Raw genomic sequence first — 16,566 nt, forward strand, 5'->3', positions numbered from 1 at the left:
AGTGACTAATGTTGCTGCTTCCCTACATGCATAATTTGCAAAAAAATTAGATTATGCAACTCACATGGCTTGAAACCATTAGGATTTAGTGGAGAGATGCTTTTGAAAGTGAGTCCGGTGGAATGACCCATTTTAAGGAGAGTATTTAATTTGACGGTTTCAGGTTCAACAAGACATTTTTTGAGAACAAAAGATTTCTACATTTCAGATCTGGACCATCAGCAGCAGAGCAGAAGATGGGTAATGTGGGTCAGCAGAGATAATACTAATACCAACCTAATGAAATGGGACCGATGACTCACTTGATGCTATCACGCACCTGGAGCATCAAAGGCAGGAGAGCGGGCAGAGGGTCGACCTGTTGCTTCACGTCTGAGTTTTAAAGGCTCATTCTGGAGTCATGCTTCACGAGTCGTGATTTAACAGAGACTTTCCTGTCTGAGCCTTTTTTTTATTTTCAATCTCATTCCTTGTTCTGTATCATTTCCCAGAATCCTCGTTTCCTCAGCCACACGTCTGTGTCTCAGATTGAACTGGTATGAGGACACAGACACACTTGACATGAATCCCAGAAAACTGAACTTTAATGTGTCGTTGTTAAATTTGGCTTAAAAATAACGAAGGAACATGTGTCTCCTCCAGCTGTGGCACGCTGCTCGGACATCCAATATTTCAACGGCCTGAACTTGGTCGGTGTCCGCCGCTGCATTCCCTGTCCTCCTGGTTAGAAGTGTTTCATTTATTTGAAATGATCCAGATATGACAGGAGGTTTTCATCGTGGGTGAAAGGACAGAAATAAATTTGATTTGAGAGGTTATTAGGTCGAGGCAGTGAGTCCAGTGTTTGATGTTCCCCTGCTGTCACCATGAGGACAGATAAGGGGATTCTGCACATACCTGTTGGCCCTGCTGCCAGTGTATAAATGGCAACCTCAACGCTCGGGACGCACACGGACACACACACACACACACACACACACCTGCTGGCTCTGAAGATGAGTCACAGTCAGAGCAGCAGTGAGCTACTATGAGCGTGTTTGATGTGTACTCCTGAAGTTAATCCTCTCTACACAGGCTGACCTGTTTTAAATGGATAGAGCACTCATGGTGAGTTTCTCTTTTCGTTGTTATTATTTGATTGGACTAAAGAACCAGATAAGTTGAGACGTGTCAGATGTGTCCTCTGGTTTCAGGTGTCCCTCTCCCTACTTGGACTGGTCCTCCTCTCCTTCCCTGGGCATGCTTCGCTGAGCCGAGCGTCTGGAAATACCTCAGGTAGGATTTCTCATTGGTTATGACTTTAAAGGGCAGGTACCTAGGAGTTTTTAAAAGTGCATGTTCTCCTCCGTGGTGAACACAGGGACTGTGTATCTGGGGTCAACGTTTGTGAAGGAGGCTCTTCAGAGGGCGATGGAGCTGACTGATGCTGCTTACGCCCGCACAAGTGAAAGGTAAAACATCCCGGGCCTCTATAGAAATAGTTCAGAAAAAGCTGTTGCAACTAATAATGAATCTCTTGACTTTTCCAGGGGGAAGAAATCCCTGTCTGAGGGCACTCTGAGACCCAGTGACCTGCTGGCTCAGTTCAAACACACTGAAGCCAGAACCAGGACTCAAATCTGGGCTGCAGAGCTGCTGGACAACACGGTGGAGCTGATCAGAGAGATGGTCTACACTCACACTATGGTGCAGCCCACCTCTCATGGTACTGAACAGCAGCACTTCACAATATTAAAAAAAAAAAATCATCTAATATGAAAGACCCTCCTTACGATAAGATAGATAAGATAAGATAAGATGGGGAATTCACAACTGAGACACCAGCCAAAGGAGAGTAGCAGCGCAATGGGGAAAAATGTAAGTAAAAATTCAAATAAGAAAGAAAATAGGATTATACAATAAAAATGGAAATAGTACAAACAAGGTTTTTTTAATTATAGTGACTGTGTGTTTTTTACATAATAGATGCAGGTTCAGAATAAAGAGGGATCACACTCCAGCTGTGGTCACAGAAACAAAACACCTGCAACATACATGCACAGATGTCAGGAGCGTGTCACTCTTCTAGCTTTTGACTCGTCATACCAGCATTACCTGTTTTTAAATCATTGTATAACATGTTTTTTATAGGAAAGCATTTTAATGTCTGATTTTGAACCGGTTTTAATGGATGTTGTTTGTTTGTAATTTTATATATTATAATATTAATAATAGAAATATTTAATAACTTTTATGTTATATTTGTTATTTTTGTCTTGTTTTTTTCTGTTGTTTTATTCCTGTGTATTGTGTAAAGCACTTTGGAAACCTTGTTTAGATAAGTGCTATAGAAATACATATACAAATTATTATATAATTTACCAATAATAATAATATAAGAAGAAAAGGTTTTCTGACGTAAGACAAGAGCAAATGATCTGTATAAACCAATAGCAAGTTCGAGGATATTAATATTGTTTTTTGTATTATATAAGTTATCATTTGTATCATTAGTGTCTTGTGTTATTTATTGTGTTTTCCAGAAGAGCTGCTGAGTGACAAAGATGTGGAGAATCTGCTGCAGGCGACCGGCTGCTCCGCTGAGCTGCAGAGACCCAGCTGTCAGAGCGACTGTGTGTCCGAGCGCTACAGATCCATCACAGGAGAGTGCAACAACAGGTCAGAGCTGGCACGCACGCACACACACACACACACACGCACACACACGCACACACACGCACACAAGACAAACATGTAGTAATCCAGCAGTGCTGTTCTGAACAGAATGGATATGTCTGTCATGTCCTGTACAGAGATCATCCCAGATGGGGCGCTGCAAACATCCCATATTCCCGCTGGCTGCCTCCTGAGTACGAGGACCTGTGGGGGACGCCCAGAGGTTGGGACCCAGATCACACCTACCACAACGTCAGCCTGCCTCCAGTAAGAGTCCTGCAGCAGCACACTGTCCTCCTCTGTCAGCTGCTGTACCTCCATCCCTCCCCTCATGTTTGTTGTTCAGGTGCGGCTGGTTTCTCAAGAGGTGCTGTTCACTCACAACGACAACATCTCTCTGGACTCCACCCTGTCCCACCTGCTGGTGGAGTGGGGTCAGTGGATCGACCACGACGTGGTGCTGACGCCTCAGAGCCCCAGTACGGCTGCTTTCAGGACCGGAGCGGACTGCACACACACCTGCAGCCGGGACACGCCCTGCTTCCCCATACAGGTACACACCAACTATCAGCTGATTCTCAAAGGGCCTCGTTTGGGTTTTTGTTCCCCTGTTCAGTTTAAATAAAAAAAAAAAAAGAAAAGAGGTAAAGTTATTGTTTTATTAATAAGTAATGTGAAAGAATTAGTATGATTTAAAACAAGAAAACAGAAACTGTCAATGAAGAGAAGCTGAAATAATAGTGATATGATCAAGCAGATGAAAAGTCCAAGAGTACCAAGAATTAAAAAAACTGCAAGTAATGTAGAAATGTCACAATGTACTACATAACTATGAAAAAAATGATATATATATATATATATAAATAAATAAAACTTTATTTCCCCAGATCCCTCTGTCAGATCGCCGTAATGGCGTCCAGAAGTGTATGCCTTTCTTCCGATCTGCTCCCAGCTGCAGCGCAGGAGTCCTCCCTCATCGCCACAGAGAGCAGCTGAACGCCATCACCTCCTTTGTGGATGCCAGCATGGTGTACGGCAGCTCCACCAGTGTGGCCTCGTCTCTGAGGAACAACTCCTCTCCTCTGGGCTCCATGACCCTCAACCCCCAGCACTCAGACCAGGGGCTGCCCTACATGCCCTTCCTGCCTCGACAGCAGGCGCACCTGGACCCCTGTGGTCCTCGAAATTCCACCACCTCGGGGACGTCAGACAGATCCGAGCACCGGGAGAACTCCACGTCCTGCTTTCAAGCTGGTGAGTGAATGTAGAGATCCATCCGTCCTCCGCAGGCTTCAGTGGAGACCCTGTTCATCATTCATGTCTCTCAGGTGATTCAAGAGCCAATGAGCATCTGGGAATGATCGCGCTGCACACGCTCTTTCTGAGAGAGCACAACCGGCTGGTCAAGGAGCTGCACCTGCTCAACCCTCACTGGAGCCCCAACACCCTGTATCAGGAGGCCCGCAAGATCATGGGAGCCATTCATCAGGTACAGTTTCAGCTCCACATCCATCCTCCATAAGCACTTCCAGCCCTCTGACCAGCCTCCTGGTTCTTCTTCCAGATCCTCACATGGGAGCACTACCTGCCACAGGTCCTGGGGGACACTACCACGTCCCGCCTGATGCCTCCTTACGAGGGTTATAATCCTGAAGTGGATCCCAGCATCGCCAACGTCTTTGCAGCGGCTGCGTTTCGTTTTGCCCACGTCACGGTGCAGCCAGTGGTGAGCAGGCTGGGGCCAGGATACACCACAAACTCCCAGCATCCCCCACTGCCTCTGCACCACTCTCTGTTCGCCTCTTGGAGGGTTGTGCAGGAAGGTAAAGAACAAAAAATTTGATTGGCTGTGCTTTAATCACACGTGGTTTACTCAGCAGTTCTGTCTCCTGGTGTTTCAGGGGGTATCGACCCTGTGCTGCGTGGCCTGTTGCTGTCTCCCGCCAAACTGCAGACTCCAGGTCAGATGATGGTGGAGGAGCTGACTGAGAGGCTGTTTCAGGCACAGGGGGGGATGCCCCTGGACCTCGGGGCCCTCAACCTCCAGAGGGGCCGAGACCACGGCTTACCTGGTACTTTCTGAAATCTGCAGCACAGCAGAGAGTCACTTTATACTGAAAGTCTGCCGATGACTGTCAATGAGGACTGTTTCAACAGATAGACTATGTTTATTAAGTAATGCTCAAATCAGTATTAATAAAGATAATTTGGTTGAAATTTAGGAACACACAGAAATGACAAGGAGCCTGGATTTGTTTAAACAGAACAAACTCAGTGGTGTTATAGATTTGATAAAAGAAACACAAATAATGTCAGCAGCTGTATGTGAGGTTTGAGTCTGTTGTATGTTCACAGTGGAGATCTGCTGCAGGAGGAGGAGCTTCTCATGGCTGCAGCTGCTTTAGATTTACATTTCAGGTGGTGGTGAAACGTGAACATACAATTCTTGAAAACAAAAAGTTCATAATATATATTTAAATATCTATTTTTTTATATCTTTTGATAGTGAAATAGTGAAATAGTTTAATTTGCAGTGAAATTCTGAATTGGCCATTTGATTGACCTCTTTGTATTATTTCCTGTTGATATAAAACTGTAAAGTATGCTGGTGAAAGTAACAGTAAATTAATTTGGTATATAAAACAAACTGTATTACTATAACCTCTACAGGCCTCTGGAGCTTGACCAGCTAAATGAAAAGCAGCCATCATAGTAACATCTGGGTTTTTTATATTCCAGATGTTGGAATGTGTGAGCACTGCAGAATTCCAACAGACATTACTTATCGTTTGAGGCAGAAATGTGTCTTCAAATCTCAGGATTTCTCACAGGAAGTTATCATGTGATCAGTTTACAGACAACGCTATAATCTCTGAAACTGCCTAAAATCTCAGGAGTTGCCAAAATCCCCCATTTGTTTTCTTTGGTCTTTCATGAATTATTCTATTACTTTTTACTTTACATTATAAGTTGCAAAGTTATGTCCCAATGATGAGTCAAGGCTTTTGCAGTTAGTGATGAGGCGAAGGGCAGCCATGGTCGGCTGTATCGATCTAATGCAATGAGCAGGGGCATTCATATAAGATCCCATAGTCCAACACAGGTAAAAAACGTAGCAGCAACAAGTCTCTTTTTCACATTGAAAGAAAAACCTATTTCTAAAGTAGAACCGTAGTTTAGGCCTCAGTTCTTTTACCAAGCTCTGAGCATGTGGCTTAAAGGAAAGAGAATCCTACCCAAGTATTTAAAGGTGTTAACCCTCTGAATGAGTTTTCCCTCAAGAGTGACCACTGAAGGGATGTGTACATTTAAATGCAGTTCTCTCGGTGTCTCACATCTTGTACTAGACCTTTAAACTCCTGCTCTCTGTCTCACCTCGTCTCCCCAGGATACGGCTCGTGGCGAAGCTCCTGCGGCCTCTCTGTTCCCGACTCCGCGTCCGATCTGGCTGAAATCCTGGGAAACTTCACTTTGGCTCAGAAACTCCAGCTCCTGTACGGGACGCCCCACAACGTGGACGTGTGGGTGGGGGCCATCTCCGAGCCCCCTCTGCCCGGAGGCCGAGTCGGGCCGCTCCTGGCCTGCCTGCTGTCCAGACAGTTCAGAGCCCTGAGAGATGGAGACAGGTAGAATCCGCAGCTCATCATCTACTGATCTCACGACATGAGTTAACGCCACAAGCTAAAACCATCTGTGTTTTGTCCTGTGAGGTTCTGGTGGGAGAAGGAGGGAGTGTTCACCAGCACCCAGAGGAGACACCTCCACGCCGTCTCTCTGTCCCGCATCATTTGTGATAACAGCCACATCGCCCTCGTCCCTAAGGACCCGTTCTCACGCACTGAGAGCGCCCGGGACATGCTGGCCTGTTCCCACCCGCTCATCCCCCACATCGATCTCAGCCCCTGGAAAGAACCAGACACAGGTGACGACACAGAAATATGTTGTTGGTGATGTTCCACTTGTGCTATTTCTTTCACTGACGTCTCTCCCAGATCCCGGCTGTGGTCCGATACCCAGGATTCAATCTGGCTACTCCCTCCTCTGTGACTCTGTGATTCTGTATGAGTGTCACTCGGGCTTCAAGCTGCTGGGATCTTCATCTGTCAGCTGTGATACAAACAAGAACCAGTGGAGCCCCGCCCCTCCAACATGTCAAGGTACAAAGACTAAACAGAGGCTGGGGACACACCTACAGAAGATAGCACATTTTAAATCAGCAATATAGTTTATGTGTCACATGTAACAAAACCGGTGTTCAGCTTGATGGTAATATTCTTTAATATCTGCAGCAAAACTTAAAAAATGTTGATTATTCTTAGAATTTTAGACAGAAAGTTTATTGTTCACATGGAAACAATCACCTGGCTAAGTCCATTTAGTATCTGTTCTGGAGCTTTCAGTACCATCACATTCTTTTCCCGATGTTGTCATGTATGTCATGTGTTTTTTTCCACGTAAGCACAACACATGGCATTGGAGGCATTAGTCAAATCAACAGTCTCCTCTGTTTTATTTAAAGTCAAGAATGAACATGCAGTCTTGGCTCAAATGAAGAACCTGTTCAGGAAGTGTTCCAAAACGGGGGAATGAAAAAATGAATTGAATTTGAAAAGACATTTTTGATATGCTTAGACAACTGCATTTTATCAAACCAAAATATTTCCATATAATACAGTTTTAATAAAATAAATAATTGTGTTTCTTATTGATTTGTTTTTGACCGACACAGATATTAATGAGTGTGAAGAACAGATTTCTCCTTGTCCACAAAGCCTGGAGTGTTTCAACAGACCAGGTTCCTTCATGTGCTCAGGTTGGTTCAGATGCTCCCTGAGTTTCTGCCTGTTTGAGATTTTGTGATAAATGTACAATTCTTGAGAAGCACTTTTTTAACCTTTGGAAAGTATAACATAAGTAAATCTTAACTTACAACAACACATACAACATGTCAGAATCTGTCACGTCTGATACTGAACATTTCTGTGTTTGTGTTTGTGCGTTTGTGCAACGATCCAGAGCCCTCGTCACTCTCTGCCATCTCTGTGGTCACTGCGGTGATAGTAGTGATCGGTGGTGTGGCCGTACTGGTGATGATAATGATCTGTTATCAAAGGTAAGGAACTGAAAGAATTGAATGAACCTGATTAAACTATTTTAAACAAATATTTAGAAATCATATTGATAGGAGCATCGATTCCGTTTGTGTGCACCCTATTTTCTTGAGATGACATATTATAACACTGTTGACTCTGTAAGTTTCCCAAATCAGAAACATTAAACCATTATTTAAGTCGGTGTACGCAAGTACATGTTAGACTAATATTTGGGGAAAAATGTATTTATTCCTGAAATAAATAATATATAGCAGCAGTTGAAATATAAATAATATTTGTTGACTCTTTCTTGCAGATATTTCCCCAAGAAACAGGAGTTGGTTGCTGCAGCTTGTTGCCAAGGGAACCGTTAATCCAACATTTGTCAGAGTTTGGTTCATTTTTTATTTTATTGTCTCTACATGTTAAAGTTATTGTGATGTCCTCAATGTTTTTGCAAGTTAAAATAATTATTTGTGGAATCATTTTATGTATTTATGTGTTTATAACATTAAAACATTTTGTCTTGTTAATTTATAATCTCACTAAAACTGAACAAATTAAAGTTTTACATATTTAAGTATCCCTGCATTGACCAGACCGTTTATGATATATGAGATATATATATATATATGATATGATGCTAAGATTTGTCCACTGACAGTGTTGGAGGAAGTACTTAAACATTTTACTTAAGTAATTAAATAAATAGACAAAGAATGTACTCAAGTAAAAGTACCACATTAACTTTTCTACTTGAGTAAAGGTAAGTACTCTTTTTAAATATACATTTCAAATTTTGAAAGTATTTTCATGTGACAATATGTGAAAGTACAGATATATGCCGTTTATATATGTAGGGGAGTAAAAGCGAAAAGTGGCCAACTTAAGTACATATTCATAAGAAAGTCATTTTTGGCATCCCACCACTGTCCACTGACTTCACAACAGTAAAACTCTTTATTAGGTTCTGTGGTAATCTGTGTGATGAGGCCAGGCAAACAGAATAACAAGCTTACAAAAGTCTTTTTCAATCCGGAAATTCAAATCTTTCAGGAATGTCTGCACCAAAAACAGATTTTCCGACCATAAAGCCCCTCTGAGTGGGATACGGTCTCAGCGTTTCCTCTGTATCCATGTGCCTGATTCCTGCTTACAAACCTGTTGGGCAACTCTGGGTGTGTGTCTGGGCGTATGAGCTTAATTTAAAACCAAACCAATGACGTGCTGAGAAAAAACAGGTCTCTGTGTCATGTATGGTCTTGTATGAATGAATGAACTATACAACAATGAGTCATGACCTGAAACCAAAGTCAAACTGATCCATTTTACTGCCATCAGACTTTATATAAACAAGAGCTGTAAATCACACAAGGTACAAAGGTGACACTGCCTTTGTTTTTACACTGGAGAACACAGGTAATTACCAGGATAAGATAAGCAGTTATTGCACTTTCTGACACAATATTCTTAATTTTTCATTCAACAGATTGTCTTGCGTAAAAACTGATCTAAATCTTTACTACGAGGTACAACCAATATACAATATAATTATGCATAATATGGCTATGTGCTGCAAAGTCCTTTATGGCTTATACTGAATGTACATACTGTTCATTGTAGACGTGCAAAACTACAGTTCCAACAGTTGAGCATGTTGAGATAAAATGTATTAAAGCTTGTTTATTGTCTGTTTATACTGTAAAGCTGTCTATGTTGAATGGGATAACAACTCATTAATAATATATCTGATTATTAAGTTCAGGCTAATGGGAAACTGATTTTCAAGTTTCATTTGTTTTTTTTAAAGAAGGCCTCTAAAACAAGTAATGTGTTGAGAGTGAATTAACATCTTGTTTGTGGTGTTTAACTTCATAACTGAAAGCAACTAGGAGACGCTTAGAAAGCGTCACACTAATGTAAAAATAAAGCAAAAAACCGAAATCCTTGTTCTATGGAAAGTACACAGATAATATCAACCTCACACATCTTACATGTGACATGTAGTTGTCTAAGTCTGTAAAACTTGAGGTAAGAGACCGACCAAACCATCTCGACTGCTTCCATCCTGAGCTCATCTTTCTAACAGACTTATGCCAGAAGCCTGATACATACAATCTATTGTGTTCACATGAGACGATGTGTTCACTCCACCTGGGAGGTTCAGAGCTTACATGATCAAAAATAAACGGAAACAAATCTCTTGTGTCCTGCACTGTAATGGAGGAATATATTTTACATATCTGGAAGTAACACAATCTTATATAAAATCGTGCTAGTTTTATTTATTTATTGCTGTGCTGGTTTAATTAAAAATCTCTTATTGCATAATGCAGAAGTGGCACTAGAACATGTTCCTGCTTCCCTTGTTGGTTGACCTCTGCTGCAGTACGAACACCGTACAAGCTCTGCTACCAAAAAATTATCCAAGGCCTTTTGTTACCACAGTTTAACTCAGCGTGTCTGAATAATAAAAGTCCTGGGATCATGCATGTTACGTCGGGTGTTCCCATGTCCCGTCAGATCCTCTAACCCAGGTCCGTGAGGTAGAAACCTAACTTGGCCACAGTCATTTCTCTGCGGAAACTCATCACCTCCCAGAACATCTGCTCGGCTGGAAAACAGCAGAGAGACAACGACAAGTCAATCGGCTAAATCAGACATACTGTATGTTGGCAAAGGAATAGGAAAACAGGCCCCTGATTATTTATTATTTCAAATGTAAACAGACGTTAACTTACCATTGTGTCTCACCAGGCCCTGCTGAATGTAGCGGATATAAGTAAAAAAGTTGCAAACTGCTGTGATCTAGAGGAGAAATAAGGACAAGGTTACAAGTAGGAAAACTCAGCAGCAGTGTGTCTAGTCAAGGTGACAGAGATGTGATAGTTACCCGTGCTCGGCTGGAAGGAGAGATGTAATAGTAGCTCCCCTTGTCACCGAGTTTAATGCGATGTCGACAGAGCCGTGACACGCCACTCAATGCACATTTTCTACAAGTGGAGAGAGATCAGCTGTCAAGAAAATCACAGCCACAAGACACTGACACACACGGTCCTAGCAGACACTTAACATTGCTCACAGAGAGGCCACATTTATAGAAGACAGCACAAGTAAAGAGGTGCACAATCAAAGATAGTTAGTCACTGTGAAGAGCAAGAGGTTATAGGTCACATGAACGTAAACTCAGACACGTGCACAACCCATCTGGGTCATTTATTTACAGATTTGTTTACAACTTTTCAGTTGTCTGGACAGGCAGGTTTCATGTCATGCTCCAGTAGTTTGTGTTAGTGCAAAGCTCAACAGTTTATTACGTCTTTGGAGGACTTACGTCTCTATTGCTGCCCTAAACCCACTGGAAAAAAAGATGTTTAAGTCAGACAGTGATTTGAACTGTGCCCACGGTAAGACAGTGAAAAGCTTATAACCATAAATCACCAGTGAAGAAATCAAAACCAAATCCAAGTGAATTTTAGAATTGACTTGGCCGTTGTTTAGCAGTGAATGGTGACAGAGAGGAGAGGATGATAGTTAATGTTTAGACGTGACAACTCACTTGGGGCCTCCACACTCTACAGCTGAGGCCTTAACCATCGGTAACGCTGACATGGCCACGGGCTCGATGGTCAGAGAGTTGTTTTCCACGGCACTCTGCACCAGCTGGGACAGCTGTGGGGAGCAGGAATTACAAATAATGTTAACGTGACTTCACACACTGAAATGTGACAAATACAGCAACATAATATTCCTGCCGAGAAGCAGTGGGATCGTGACCTCGGATCTTGTGAAGGAGAGACAGGGTCCGATGTCTTCTCTGTAGATTCGTCTCAGGAAGGCGGAGGAGCGGTCGAAACTCGGATGTTCCCTCCACATCAAAAACTCTGCAAAAAGAACTGAGTCCATCTGCAAACAGAAATGTGGAATGTGTCGACCACAGAATCTTTTAACTTTCAAAAAGATGATGCTCTGTACATTAATGCAGCAGCTAATTAATGTTAACATGCTGATGTTGACTAGTTCTGTTTACCGAGTTCACAGTCTGAGAATGTTTGCAGGGAGAAATTCGCTGATTGAATGTGTGTGATAAAAACATAATAGCCATCTCTCAAGTAGATGATATATTTCACAGATTAATTGAAAACTTAAAGCACATTGGAGAGAAAGTCAGCAAAACCTTTATGGACTCACCCTGTGGAAACTGGTTTCTATTTAATCTAAATGAGCTGCACTGAAATGATATAATGGACAAAGCACTTTACAATTTGCCTCTACGTTTACACGGACAGAAAACATTGACCTTATTCAAGACATCTTCTTGATTATGGTGTTTACATGAGTTGCTATTAGAGTATTCCATTCATGTTCCTGTTGACATGTTACAGAGCAAAATCTGATTATGATCCACATCAACATCACATCCTATTTGTAACTTGTCTACACGCGGCAGTGTGTTATTCAGACTATTCTCGTAATCGGGTTAATATCAGAATATTGCTGTCCATGTAAACATAGTCAGTGATGGTGCTGTGCGCAACTCAGGGTTCAGTGTCTTGCTCAAGGACACTCCGATATGTGGACAAGAGTAGCACAGGGTCAAACTGCGTGCAGTTAGTGGACGCCCCCTCTACCCCCTGAACCACAGGGCTGGTATTTGTACCAAATCTCATTGCAGTGGTAGACTGATAAACCGACACTGTCATCCTCAGACCGATGGAGCTTGTCAAAAATATAAAATACAGAGAGGAGGGTTCCTTATTTAGTTAGTGAATAAAACATTATGAGGCTGTGATTCTCTTTTGAACTTGCATGTAACAGGAATGACGTCCCTTTCCACATAACTAGTGGCTCTTACTTGTTTACAACACCTTCAATATTCAAAATGAAAATTCTGTCTCTGCTGAATATTTCAGCTCCTTAAAGAGCACAACAGACATGTTCTTATAGTAAAGCAGCTCTCCAGTGAAAACAGTCTCATTAGAAAGACCAACTCATTCTGCCACTGCACTGCCTTTCAAAGGAGATAATGACCAATTAAAACATTAAAATCCTAAAACTTGACTATGACTGTCAAAAATGCTGACTCACTCTGTACAGGAAAAACTTGCTCACTGTCCTTGTCAATTCAGATAATTACAGAATACAGATCCAGCAGCTAAAGCTAAAACTCCATGGAGCCTGGCTGAAGGGATGCAGTTACCTGTCTGCTGCCAGTGTCTAAACCCGCTCCCCGCTGCCGCCAGTAAGAGCCATAGGTCATACTGACAGACTGTCCGGGAACCAGGCAGAGAATCAGAGAGAGGAGAGCAGGAACAGCAGGCTGAGAGAGGAAGAGACACCAGAGACAGAGAGGAAGAACAAGTCAGGCAGAGGTTAGTAGTGAGAGAAAAAGAAAAGAAATCAAAGAGCAAAAGAACAAGATAAGAGAAAAGGAAGCAAGAATAATTGATGGGAAAAGAGAACGCACAAGTCCTAAGATGCAGGAATGTATTTTAAGGAGAAGAAGAGAGGAAAGTGTACAACAATTTATGAAGGTCACCTCTCGGTCCTCTTTGGCCACAGAAGAAGGTTCATGTTTTCCAGGTGAGGATGTAAAAATACCGCTCGCACTCTTGTTGCGGACATGTCCCCCGACGTGTTTGTACGCCCCCCTGGCTCCCGAAGGCTGCAGCTGTGGATGCAGCTGGCGGTTCGGTGAGGAAGGTGTGGATGTCAACACCAGAGTCTTCAGCGCCGTGACCTCTGCTTGCAGGACGTCAATCTGGGAGTCAGACACAGAACATATAGAGGGAAAGAAAGAAAAATTATGATGGGCGAAAAATCAGTGGCATCAACACTATTTATGTCCTCTTGTTAATAAAATATGTCTTTACTGCAGCCTATTTTAAGACTAATCAGAGATGGATTCATGAGTAGTTTAGGAGAGTCTGAGGAATTTTTACAGGACAAAAGTTCAATTCATCAGACATCTCATTTTCAGGTTTGGACAGAAACAAAGGAACAACACACACCTTCCCTTGAGCCTCCTTGAGTTGTTTCTCTGCTGCTGCTTGTTTGACGTTTGCTTCATTCACCATCTTGTGAGCTTCCTGTACACAAGTAGATGACTTCAACACAGGCTTAAAGCAATGCAAGTTGAACATATCTGTATTAACGTCTGAGACATCTGGTTGTGAGGTTGTTATTAATTCTTCACTCGTGCTAAAAGTTAAATCAGTTAAATGTTAAAGCTGCAACATTTTATCTTATTGGTCGCCTGGGAGCAGCAGCTGAGGACACAACTGTGAGTGTGTTCACAAGACAATATCCTGATTGTGAGCATTATTCTGGCTAAGATCATATTCTGGAACAGACGTTTACATAGAGACATCATTACTCATACACATATATCACTGATTCTTACATTAACCCAGTTTCTTATAATCTGTGTGGAGTTCTGTCTCTCTCAAAAAATCTGATCATTACCAGGGCACTAATGTTAGTCCAACATGAAGCTGAGGAACCCAGAGAACAATCATCTGACTCTGCAGGTTTATTGTTTTATATGCCGTGTTTCACCATAACTTTTCACCCTCTCTATTAATGTTAATGTTTTGACTACAATGAAAACTGTAATTATTAGGACTTTAGCATCACTCATCAGCAGGGCCTGAGACTCAGGTCAAAGTGCACTCAGCATGGAGCAATGATAACTGCTCACCTCAAACAGACTGGCTGTGAGCTCCTCCAGCTCCTGCTCCAGCTGATTCCTGACTTGAGACAGACGCTCGCACTCCTTATCCTTCAGTTTCAGTTCCTGATATTTGTGGGAGAAAAGTGTCACAACCACACATTGAACAAGGAAGAAGAATTGCATTGTCGACTCTTTTTTTCAGGTCAAACTATGCTTCTGTGTGTTTGAAATGAAGTGGGTTACAACACCCTCTTTGCAGCGTCCAGCTGTTCCCTGAGGATCTCTGAGCCCTTCTCTCTGATTTCTTTTTCTCTGATTTCCAGTGAGGGGCTGCGGAGCCGACAGAGGTTGTCATGGTCTCTGCCGGAGGTGGGCCCAGCCTGGCCTCCTCCCTCCACTCTGGACTCTGGCCCTGGATCCAGATCTACCAACCTGCACAACGGACAAACAAAATAATGAACATGGTTATTAAGTGAACATGAAGTTCTTCAAGTTACAACTGGGTCCATTATCTAAACCATTTATCCTCTTGGGGGGTGCGGGGGAGATGGAGCTAGTCCCAGCTGACAGTGGGCGAGAGGCGGGGTAGAGTCTGGACAGGCCGCCAGCGTATCACAGGCCCAACATACAGAGGAAGTCAGAGTACATGGAGAAACCCAGGCATACACAGGGAGAACATGCAGACTTCAATCATTCCCTGGACCTTGCTGTGAGGCAACAGTGCTAACCACCGTACAACAATGCCACCCATTTTATATATTAAATATATATATTCTTTTTTTTATTTTTAAATAGCAAAGATTCGTAAGATGTTGACAAAAAAATGTAATTGAGGCTTGAACAAATACAACCAAATATACAGAACTTTAATTAAGAAAATAAAGATTTTTAATGTTGCACATCTTCTCTGCATTGTTCATTCTTTTCAAATCCGTGAATATCAGCAAACAGACACTGGTAAGTCTGTTTGAGGCTCATGTCAGCTGATACTATATATCGGCCAAGTATCGGTCGAACACCAACTTAAATGATAATGTCTGATTACTCCACAATTATATTGGTATTTAAGTCCTGCCCTGTTTGTTAGTGGCGTACAACATTGTGTTTGTGTATTAACTTCAAGATAACTCTGATACGATACATTCAAATGCAGTGTTAATGTTTAAAGTTTATAGGTTTAAGGTACAAGACGCAGATCCCCCACAGTCCTTCGAGTCAATGATTGACAGATGGACGGACACAGATGCAGTTGATGTGGAACGTGACACCATCATTTCATCTGTAAGACTGGATCTGCCATTAGCTTTTATTGACTGATACATTGAACCAGATAAGTTATTGATCAAGCTGTGCCTTCATTCCGGGGCTGCATTAGTCTTAGCTAGGTGTTCCTAATAAACGGACAACTGCAGAAATGTCAGGTCAGCTCGTGTTTCAAACATTAAGCTAAAGTACTGCATCACAGGAGTCCCAGACCCCTGAGGGACCCGGACCACCGCCTTGGACCCCCTGCTACTGTCTGGCAACGTTTCATTTGAAAGACTTTAGCTTGTTGGTCACTGCTGCTGTTGTTGTTTGTGAAGTTTAAGGTGAAAGCAAATGCTAACAGTCATTTAGCAGCACTGTTAGCCTGCTAGTTAGCTTCAACTTTTTTTTTTTTTAAATACAGAGAGGTTTCCCCTCAGTGTCCGCCCTTACCCCGTCAGTGTCCGGGACAGCAGACCGACACAGCTCCCTCCTCTGTGTCCCCTGTGTCCTCTGTGTCCTCTGTGTCCTCTGTCCTCCAGCTGTCCTCCTCTGCGGCTCAATGATGGACAAACACTGCAGAAAAGTGAAGCTTCGCTGCTTTCACCGAAACTAATCGCAGCTGTTTTAAATCTCAGCAGCCAGCGGAGGAATGCGGACGCTGACGTAGACACCGACAACAGCGACGGTCACAAAGACACGAGCAAGTTTGAATATAAAGAGCCGAATGAAGAAGTCAGACAGAGACAGGGGCTGGTGCTGCTCCTGACATGTCTCTCATTGATTTACTCTCATCTCCGCGTTGTTGATCCCAGTGAAGAGAGGGAGCGTCTCTGCGCGTCCGCCTCCACACACGCGTCACATGACCGCGCATCCACTCCCAGAGGCCTGTCCGGAGAC

At 42.8% G+C, this 16,566-nt stretch overlaps 2 protein-coding genes across 2 annotated transcripts; one reads left to right on the forward strand and one right to left on the reverse strand.

The window, feature by feature from the left end:
• The first annotated feature begins 96 nt into the window (after window positions 1-96).
• epx (eosinophil peroxidase) lies at window positions 97-8,331 on the forward strand. Its single transcript, XM_047339785.1, has 18 exons — window positions 97-108; window positions 492-536; window positions 1,098-1,275; window positions 1,361-1,451; window positions 1,530-1,705; window positions 2,526-2,658; window positions 2,793-2,922; window positions 3,002-3,208; window positions 3,543-3,909; window positions 3,984-4,144; window positions 4,220-4,478; window positions 4,557-4,727; window positions 6,044-6,281; window positions 6,366-6,577; window positions 6,648-6,812; window positions 7,385-7,468; window positions 7,672-7,768; window positions 8,065-8,331. The coding sequence occupies exons 1-18, from the start codon at window positions 97-99 to the stop codon at window positions 8,120-8,122; spliced, it is 2,784 nt and encodes a 927-aa protein (XP_047195741.1). The 3' UTR covers window positions 8,123-8,331.
• A 725-nt stretch (window positions 8,332-9,056) lies between these two features.
• Window positions 9,057-16,348, reverse strand: rab3il1 (RAB3A interacting protein (rabin3)-like 1). The gene is made up of 10 exons (XM_047339883.1): window positions 16,120-16,348; window positions 14,670-14,853; window positions 14,449-14,544; window positions 13,760-13,837; window positions 13,288-13,509; window positions 11,526-11,654; window positions 11,308-11,420; window positions 10,642-10,741; window positions 10,490-10,556; window positions 9,057-10,362 (listed from the first exon to the last, which is right to left on the reverse strand). Exons 4-10 carry the CDS (start codon window positions 13,823-13,825, stop codon window positions 10,277-10,279), a joined length of 783 nt encoding a protein of 260 aa, XP_047195839.1. The 5' UTR covers window positions 13,826-13,837; window positions 14,449-14,544; window positions 14,670-14,853; window positions 16,120-16,348; the 3' UTR covers window positions 9,057-10,276.
• Window positions 16,349-16,566: the final 218 nt, after the last annotated feature.

The sequence above is a fragment of the Hippoglossus stenolepis genome, chromosome 5 (assembly GCF_022539355.2).
Source record: "Hippoglossus stenolepis isolate QCI-W04-F060 chromosome 5, HSTE1.2, whole genome shotgun sequence".
Taxonomy (NCBI): domain Eukaryota; kingdom Metazoa; phylum Chordata; class Actinopteri; order Pleuronectiformes; family Pleuronectidae; genus Hippoglossus; species Hippoglossus stenolepis.